The sequence below is a fragment of the Arachis hypogaea genome, chromosome 1 (assembly GCF_003086295.3).
Source record: "Arachis hypogaea cultivar Tifrunner chromosome 1, arahy.Tifrunner.gnm2.J5K5, whole genome shotgun sequence".
Lineage (NCBI taxonomy): Eukaryota > Viridiplantae > Streptophyta > Magnoliopsida > Fabales > Fabaceae > Arachis > Arachis hypogaea.
The window spans coordinates 110,230,434-110,240,702 of record NC_092036.1 but is presented as its reverse complement, the minus strand read 5'-3'; the positions used below and the strand labels follow the sequence as shown (position 1 = coordinate 110,240,702).

Below are 10,269 nucleotides of genomic sequence, written 5' to 3'. Positions count from 1 at the left end.
AATAAATTATTTCATATCTCTACAAATTTATCTGTGTCTCAACTCTCAGAATGTACAGAAATTTTAGTTAAATCTGTTCTAGAGACAGAAACATAAATATATTTATAAATTTGTCCCATTCCCCTCATTCAAATATGGTTCTATCTCTAAATTTTGTTTGTTTTTCTGCATTTTTGTTTTAAGGCAAAATCTAAACAGAACCTAATGGCTTGACGGGCTAAGTTCATGAGTATGAGCCAAACTTGAATTTGAATTTGAATTTAAACTCATGTATTAAATAAGATGAGATTGTGTTTAGACAAATTCAATTTATTAACTCATGAGTTAACTCTATTATAATTATATATTAGTTATTATAAATATTAACACATATTTACTTATTTTATACTTTAATTTATATGACATGCATGCTTACTAAATATTAGGAAGGTAAAATGCCTTTTATTTATGTATTATATAAATCATATTATTTTTATTTATTTTAATATATGTTAAATGATTGATGAATGAAAACACGAAGAGTTCAACTATATTATTCTTTTTATAGAAGAGTATGGACTAAAGGCAAGATATTATTTTTTTTGTATCTAAAAAAAAGAGCACCCAGACTTAGGAAGCTAATAAACAGGAATGGCAACAGATTTTTATGGAAACAGGGACATGTCCCCGTCTCCAGAAACATTTTTCGTTCCCGTTGCATACCTGTGACGAGTAATGGGATTCCATATTTGTTGGATATTTCGATTTTTGAGGATATCCACGGATTTAAAGGAAAAAATAAAAAAATAAAAAAGAGAAAAAGTTCATAAATTATAATAAAAAGTTAGTAACCCACTATTACATATATTTTAGTTTGACATAAAACAGTATTATAACAAATTCACAGAAAAATCATTAATATAACAAAATCAACATTATAAAAGATTTAGTATTATAACAAATAGTAACAATTTCACAATAAATTCAGTATTATAATTTAATATTCTAATTTCACAATAAGAATCCAATCCCTAAACTGAGTTTTACAGCAATAGAATCTAATTCTAAACCCATATTTATCAATTAACAGAATTCAAACTCTAAAATTAATTTCATATCAATTTCATCAATTTAAAATAAAGACATACATTAATACCAATTTCATCCATTAAAAAAAACATCCAACTTATTGCAAGGTGGCCGACTATGAAACAAAGTTGTCGTAGACTTGGGAAGCAGAGGCGTCGTCGACGCCATGGAGCAGAGGCGTTGCTGGTGAGTTGTCGCCGACGTGTAGATCTGAGGCTTCATCGCGGAGCAGAGATGGAGGCGACGGTAAAGCTGTGAGCAGCAAGTAATGAACGATGCAATTGAGGAAGAAAGTGAGTAGCGACGACGATGGAAGAAGGTGAGGGACGACGATGTGAAGGAATGAGAGGGAGGACGCCGACAACGTAGTGAGAAAGAAGAAAGACTAAAGGAGGAAGTACAGGTGAGATTGTGAGTGAGAGAAAGGCTCGCGTGAGAGAGAGTGAAGTGACTAAGTGAGAAGATGTATCTCCGCGGATACTCGTCTCTTTCCACCCCATTTCTCCCGCAAAAAATTACCACCATTACTAATAGATCACGTAGACTCCACGTTCCTTTCTTTGTCAAAATAGTAGTAACCATATTTTTTTTCTCAAGATATATAGTTGATAATTTTTTTTCATGTATAAATTATAATTTATATACTTTTATTCATATTATTTAAGCTATTTTATGAGTTTTAAATGAATCAAGTTTGAATTTTATAATTAAGTTTAATTGTTAATAAGTTGAGTGAACTCAATTTTGTTAGTTGAATTTAAAATTGACCTAATTAATTTTAATTTAACTGAGTTCTAATATTGAATAGGAGATGGAAGAAGGGGAAAGAGCAGGGACAAAGTAAAAAAGTGTAAAAAGTGTTAAACTATTATCACTTTAATTGGTTAAATTCACTATACTAATAATAATTTTTATAAATTTAGTTTTGATGTATCGACAATATAAAAAAAATTATATAATTATTTAATTAAATTCATGATTTTACACAAATGTTTAAATTAAAATTTTAAAATTAGTTATTTTTATTGATAATTAGTTAGGACATGAAAATTGATATATATATATATATATATAGTGCTGTAAAGGTCGTTCTAGGTTTTTTTTTTCTTTTTGGGTCATAGAGTGGTTCGAGGCTTCGAGCGAAGAGGAATACTCAGTCCCTTGGTCTTTGTTCTGGTTGCTTAGGCCCTAGCCTTTTTCGTTTTCTACCACCCAAAGAGGTCCAAAAACAAAAAAAGCAAAGAGGAATAACAACTGAGAAATAAAAAAAGGGTGAAGAAACACACACGCAGGGAGCAAGAGGGAGGGAGGGTTCAGTCACCGGCGAAGAAGAAGATGGGTGGAGGAGGAGAAGAGAAGCGCCATCAGATGATGCAAAACCTCTTCGGCGATCAGTCCGAGGAGGAAGAAGAAGACCTCGATTCCGAACACGAATCTAATCCCCACCCCGACGACACCGCCGCCATCGACAACAACAGCCACCACTACGCCTCCGTAACTATAACTATAACTGCAACAATCCCTGAATTTCATTTATCTGAATCTGAATTTGAATTTGGAATTCTTGAATCTTGAATAGGACGAAGGCGAGGGAGGTGTGGAGCCCGAGGTTGAGGGGGAAGGAGAAGCTGAGGTGGATGTGGAGGGTCACGGCGAGGTGGAAATCGAGAGCGAAGGGGAGGGGGATGCTCCTGATCACGGAGAGAGCGAAGCCGAGAGGGATCAGACTTCGCAGGAGGTGGAGGTGGAGGCTGCTGATCAGAGAGAAGAAGAGAGCGATGCCAGAGGCACCGACAGTGACGCGAAGGAGGAGGAAGAGGAGGAAGAGGAAGAAGACGACGAATATGGGCAGAGAGTAGTTACTAGCAAGCACAGGGGCGCCGTCGTTGAGAGCGGATCCGAGGAGAACCGTTACCATGAGAATGAGAATGAGAATGAAGATGAGGAAGTTGATGAAGCTAGGAGTCCAAGGTATATATATATATATATATATATATATATATATATATATATCTGCTAATTGCATTTAACAATACTCTGAGTGGATAGTTTTCATATTTCATGGTTTCATGTGTTTGTTCTGAGGCTAAACCTCTAAATTATCGAAAAATATCACTCACAGCTTCCTCATTGCGATGCTAAAATGTTGAAAAACAATTGCATAGTCATGGAGAAGCAAAATACTATTGACTACTAGGACCATGGGATTTCACTCTATTCTGAATACTTTCTTTCTTTGCTTTGGTTCTATCATACCAAGTATTGACCACTGGTACTGATGGTAGAATTGCTGCGTAGGTTTTTCCTGTCATCTCAGATTTGATTAAACCGGTGATTTGTTCTGCTTTTGTTTATGGTTTGTCGTATAGGTTTTGTATGTGAATGTCTTCTGTTACCTTACATCAGCCTTGGTGTGGATTTAGGAAATTGCTTTCAGTTACTGGATAAATAGAACAAAAAATTTGTTTAAAACCTAGGGATAATAAGGCTTTTCGGGATGCTGTGAGATTCTATGGCAGTTTTAAACTTTTAATTTCTATATTGACAGTGGATCTCCCCGAGAGGACAAAGATCAGATTCGTGATTCTGCTCCTGAAATTCGTGATGTATTTGGGGATTTTGACGATGATGAAGAGGAGGATGGATATGCAGTTCATCATGACATTGAACATGACTCAAATGTGAGTGCCTGCTACCAATAACTGATATATTTAGTTTGTCTTTGTGTTGCTTAAAATTTTGCAAATGAATAATCAAAGTAATCTCCTGCCTCAGAGATCCCCTGTTGAAGAAGAGGGCTATGAAAAAGGCCTGAGGCCAGAGGATATACTTGCAGATGAAGATAATAGGTATGGGTCAGAAGAGGAAAATTATGAGATGAAAACTAAAGAGAAACCACTTGGGCCACCATTGGAGTTAGAGGTTCCACTGCAACCACCTCCAGCTCTTCCAGAAAAGGTCTGGCGTAATTTATGTGGAAGCCTGTGGTTTATATATTAATTTGAATTTAACTTTGACTTTGGGTGGTTGGATAAGAGTTCTTATTCTTCTTTTGGCATATGATGCCTTTATGATTTTTGGTGCAACATTTAAGGTGCCAAAGTGAAAAGTATGCAGTTTAAAATGATAGAAGTAGTTGTATTCTTAAAAAAGTTCCTTCATGATCACTTTCTGATGACATATTTGGGCAAAAGGCAGCTTATATGAGGGGCTTTTTAACATCAAACTATCTCATATCTGATAACGTTGGGATGATGGATGCAATTTATGAAGCTATGTCATTTTAGAGGATCTTATGTAAATAATGAAATGGTTTCCATAGGTGCATTGAATTTTTGTAAAAAGATGTTGAATTTCAATGTTAAACTCCTTTCTCTTTATCTATGGGACAGATGAACATGATTAAAGTTTCTAATATTATGGGTGTTGACCCAAAACCATTTGATCCTAAAACATACGTGGAAGAGGATACCTTTGTAACTGATGAGTCTGGAGCTAAGAAACGCATACGCTTGGAGAGCAATATCGTGCGATGGAGGACTGTCAGAAATCCTGATGGCACATCATCTGTAAGTAACTGTATGCAGCTATTGTTTTGTTTTTAACCCTAAAATGATCAGTGTTTCCAGTTACTGCTCATAGGTGGAGATGGATGCTCCTATTGTTTTTCGTAACTGCTTTTTGGCCCTTGATGCTGGTCTTATATTTTTTCCAAATTAAATTTTTAATTAAAATAGTCTATCAATCCTTTTTTCTTGTTGTGTTTCAGTACGAAAGCAATGCTCGCTTTGTGAGGTGGTCTGATGGCAGTTTGCAGTTATTAATTGGGAATGAAGTTCTTGACATATCAGTACAAGATGCACAGCATGATCAGGCACATCTTTTCCTCAGACATGGGAAGGTGAATTCTGAATCTCTGTTATCCTGTAGATTTGCGCTACCAGATTTTGATGGTTCACCCTCCAATTGACTATGTGTAAAATGCTCACAGGGCATTCTCCAATCACAAGGAAGGTTACTAAGGAAAATGAAGTTTATGCCATCTTCATTGTCATCAAATTCTCATCGACTGCTGACTGCTCTTGTTGACTCGAGGCACAAGAAAGTTTACAAGGTTAAAAACTGCATTACTGATATTGATCCTGAGAGAGAGAAGGAGGAAAAAGAAAAGGTATAATCATTTATATAAAGTAGTTTCCTCTCTGTATATTTCTTCTCATGGATACCATTATCCAGTTTCCTAATGATTTTTGCAGGCTGAAAGTCAAACAATCAGGGCTAATGTACTGCTTAATCGTAAGCGTGAGAAGGTTAACAGGAAATATCCTCCAACAGTGGATAGGAGGCGTCAACTATCTCCTGGGTTTTTGGAGGATGCTTTGGATGAGGTATACTTTTCAATCTTACATATATTTTCCCTCTCACTTTCATGATATTATGGCATGTATTAATATTGATGAAAATGTTCCATACACATTACCACTCCCCTGAAAAAAAAGGAGGATGAAACAGATTATTATGATTCTCGTCGATCTCAACGCCGCTTTGAAGATGATTTGGAACTCGAGGCTCGGGCAGAGAGACGAATTATGAATGCCAAAAAGGTATTCTTCATCAGTATCCTCTTCTACAGTCTACATATATGTTAGTCATGTTTTTTCCCCTTAACCACCGAGGGGGTTCCTTTTCCAATTGTAGTCGCAGGGACCGAAAGATATTCCTCGCAAATCATCCATGCCACCTGCTAAATCCTCACGGCGCCCAGTGGATTATTCAGATGAGGAGAGAGAGGAATCTGAGTATGAAACTGAAGGTGAGGAAGATGAGAGACCTGTTTCACGTAAAAGGGCTGAAGACACTGAGCCAGAATATGAGGATGAGGAAGATGAAGAGGAAGAACATTATGAAGAAGAGGCACAAGTTAATGATGCATCAGAGGAGGAACAGGAAGAAGAGGTATTATGGTTTTATATAAATCTAGTAGTTTGATATGAACTAGTTCTATTTAAAAGTATGCCATTGCTGTTATGTGCCATGGGGTTGCCTTGCATTACATGTGATTGGTTCATAAACTTCATATTGTTTGGTAGCTTTTTAGTTTTTTATCATTTGTAAGTGTCCATGCTGTGCTACATTTTATTGTTGGGGAGCTCGAGATTCCTCTTCAATTTTGAATTGGATTCTCATGTTTGTTACCTTTAGTGTTAGTAGAAACTCAAGTGCATTTAACTTTATGTGAAGTTAATAACTGAGAATCGTAAAATGATTTGACATATTTGACTAAATTGTCATTTAACGATTCAAAACTATCAACTTCACATTAAGTTAACTGCATCTGAGTTTCCACCATTGTAGTATAAACTCAGGTGCAGTAAAACATAAAAAAGTAATGACTGAGATTAACTTGGTCAATCGCTGTGGTTTCAAATTCATTAGTGTTTTAATGGCTTTAATGCAGGAACCAAAGCAGAAGAGCAAGGAGGCGAGAGGCAGTGTGAAAAGGAAGGGATTTGAATCGGATGAGGACTCTCCTCCCAGAAAACCAACCACCGCTAAGCGCCGAATGGCCGTTGTTTATGATAGTGATGATGAATGAATGAAAGATGATTTCAGGCCTTAATTTCATAACGTGTAACCTTATATATAACCTTTGACTCTCAGTGCGATATATTTTTATTCTTGTCATTAGATGTACCATCACATTTTGCTAATGATTTATTTATCATTCTGTGTAATAGTTTTTGTTTTTTGTTTCTATTTTGTTGTTTGAAATTACATAGGAAAGATCGTTGATCGTCCTCTCTTCTTTCCATTTTGATTTTTTAAAAGTAAAAAAAAAAAAATTCCATTAAACTCCCCCTTTCCACGGTCTTCACTTGGTCAGTTTGATATTTATATAGACCGTGAAGTGTGGCGTGGATTGCTAATATATTATATACAATTTCTCATTTTAACTAATTTAATGTTATATCAAAAATAAAAATATTTTTGACAAAGATATTTGTTCGTATCTTGGCTTGACGGATAAAAGTTAAGTCTAATAATGCTAAAAAGCCCATTAACAAAGATGGATTTTACGATAAGTCTGACCTTGTTGAAGAGGTTGGACACCAGTTCCAAGGGTACTTGAAGCAAATAAATTGCTTCTTAAAATCTCTACCTCATCTAGAAGGCGAATTTTAACAAATTTTCAAGAAAAAAGAAAACGTTTATCTATCAGAAAAGATAAGATTACTCTAACAAAGGTGATTAGTAATTTTACTATAAATATACTGGCGCCCAAGGTATAATTCATGTTCTAATCTAAAAAAACTTGCTTAAAGTCATTGCTAACTTAAGCATTGAAGTCTCTTGTAGGTACCACCTCTCACCTCCTCACGAGAAATTCGGACAAGCGGCACCTTAGTACCAAAGAGGTCGGACGCAGCCATACTAAGGGATCCAGACCTCATGTTCAGGCCCCAAATAAACGTTTCAGGTAACTTTCGGAACAATATTATTAAACTGTTTGACAAGCTAGTATTCGACAAGTTTAGACTTCGATAATTGCCAAGTGCAAAAAATATTGCATTGTCGATCAACTTCCAATTACAGATTAGAATCAACTTTGGATTGGAGCCAATTTCGTACTCAGTTATGTACTTTCTGTTAATCGATTGACGCAAATGGGAAAGTCGAAGAGACAGGCTCGACGAAGGTCAGAAGTGTAAATCGATTGACGCGAATGCAGAAGTCGACTCGACGGGGTCAGCAGTGTCAGAATCGATGCATATGAAGAGAAAACACTCACACTCACTCACATTCCCAACGACTTTCTGAGTCAGTGTCAGTCAAGAGTCTTTTTCTTTGAAGGGTTCCTTCCATGTCTTTCAATTCTATTCTACCATTTTGTACTTTCTTTTCATGTAATTTACCTTCTTTACAATGTCGTTTTGTTTCCTTTAAATTCAACAACTTTTATCCTTTTCAGTCTTTATATTTTAATTTGTCTTTTATTTTTCCAAATATTTATACTTTTTGTAATTTGATTTGACTTTTATTCAAGTCATTTAAGTTTTATTGTTCATTTCGAATTTCTATAAAGTTTAGTTCCTTCTTCTTCGTCATTGTCAAAGGCATGAATTTTGATGCAAATAAAACTGGTACTCACAAAGAGGAGTATGTTTCGCTCCTAGAATCTAGATATCGAACAAATTCAGATATTTTGTTTTGGTCAAGAAACTTAATTTCTTTTGGCACTTTTGACTTGTGAAATATCTACATAATAAAATTGCATGCCCGGTGGGATAGTTTTAAAATTTAATTGTGTCAATGTTTTTTGTTTTCAATTGTTTCATTGTGCATGCAGGGTTGATATTTGGTGCATGCCATTAAGAAGTGGTAGAATTGTTACACAAGTAAAAATACTCCAATAACTGCTCCACAAACTTCTGCAAATTTGATTTCACAGGCAGAGTATAATTTTGGGAAATGTGTTGGAGTTATTGGTGCAAGTGCTGGTGGTAATAGGAAAAATCCACGTCTTAGGATCACCCCAGTGCAGAATCAACAACAAGTAATCACAGGTTGGCCTCCATTTAGCATTTCTCCTAGTTATATGCCTCCTATGGGCAGTTAGATGCCCCAAGTCATATTTGGGAATGCGACAATTACGATTTTTAACCAATCTTCTTTTCCATATCCTGACGTTAGTCGAGATTACCAAGTGGACTCTTCGTCGAATAATTCAGGATCGATGGCTGCGTTTCGACAACATATTGACGAAAGCTATCATGATTTAGTCAACCTGTTGACTCACCAGATGACAACTATTTTGAATTCTATCATGGCTGACAATGAGTCAAAATATGATTGACTGGCTAAGCAAGTCGAGAGAATTGCCCGAATTGTCTATTATGATGAGGGACAGCTTATTCCCCAAGATTTGGTAGGAGACCAGGAGAACGTAGGATATAATGAGGAGAATGTATTTAACAATCCCAAAAGGGAGGAAAATATTCCTCACTCTCTTTTTTTTATTTAATGAATAATGATATCTTCTTTATGTTGCTATTTTTTATTATTCCAACAAAAAATTTCAAAACATTAAAAAAAATAAGTGGACCTAACCCATTGAATCATAACTATATCTACTATTCTGATATTCAAATTTGATATAGATGAAATTGATCTTTTTTAGACTTCTTTTTTATTTGTACTTCGTGAGGAGTTTGGTTTTAAACCCCAGTTCGAACAGGAGAAGGACGCCATGCTAATGTGTCTTAGATGATCCACATCTCAGGGTCAGGTGCCGATGAGCACATTGAACTATCCATGTGGTTGAGAGCCCTCATAGTCCAGGCACAACGACGCAATTATCAGGGGCGCACTCTATCACTAAGCTAATAGCCTGTCGTGTGGGCCTCCCGCTAAGGCCCGCTATGCCAAAAGCGAGAAAAACCCCATCCCTTTCTTTCTTTCTTGTTTTTTACCCCCATCACCTTTTCGGGAACAATTCGTCATTCGAATGCAACATACAACTATCCACTGTATAACGCTCTCCAAGTGTGCTTGTTCTCCCTTCTTACTTACTATGGCAAATTTTTGTGAAAATATTCCGATGAAAAGAAAAAAGAAGGCGTTAAGAGACCCTCCCAGCCCCACCCTAGACATTATAAGATCCTTTTTCAAACCTGCTCCCATTTCGAGTAAAGAGATAGATAAATAGACACATTCCATTGCACTGATCAAGGGCATTTACTCTCGTTCGACGAGATCAAAATGCTGATGAAGTTTTGAATAGACTTCGCGTACATCGTGTATATCATTACCAGATGACGAGGATTGTCAAGACTGTCCTCAATAGAGTGGGTATCATCGTGGATTTCATGCATCGACCATATTTTGTTTCCGCTTTTTCTGCTGCAATGCAAATGACAAAAGTGCCAAGGTGGGGTAAAATATCCTAAAATAATTACAAAATTTGCAGGGTAAGCTAGATAGCCAACTATCGAGCATATAGCTTGTTATATGGTTGAATTAGAAAATTTTGCAAAGAATAAAAACCTGAGAATGAAGTTTTTTTCCTTTTTCATTAAGAAAAAAGGCTTTCACTTGGTTTTCAAATATGAGGCCCAATTCGATTTTGACGTGGACACAATTGGAAAATGCTTTTCATGCTCAATTCTATAGAGGAGAGTTGAATGTCACATTGACATATTT

At 36.0% G+C, this 10,269-nt stretch overlaps 1 protein-coding gene across 1 annotated transcript; it reads left to right on the top strand.

The window, feature by feature from the left end:
• Positions 1-2,156: 2,156 nt before the first annotated feature.
• LOC112709723 (protein LEO1 homolog) lies at positions 2,157-6,803 on the top strand. Its single transcript, XM_025761630.3, has 11 exons — positions 2,157-2,562; positions 2,648-3,039; positions 3,617-3,749; positions 3,844-4,026; positions 4,461-4,637; positions 4,838-4,969; positions 5,060-5,239; positions 5,325-5,456; positions 5,568-5,672; positions 5,767-6,024; positions 6,527-6,803. Exons 1-11 carry the CDS (start codon positions 2,404-2,406, stop codon positions 6,662-6,664), a joined length of 1,989 nt encoding a protein of 662 aa, XP_025617415.1. The 5' UTR covers positions 2,157-2,403; the 3' UTR covers positions 6,665-6,803.
• Positions 6,804-10,269: the final 3,466 nt, after the last annotated feature.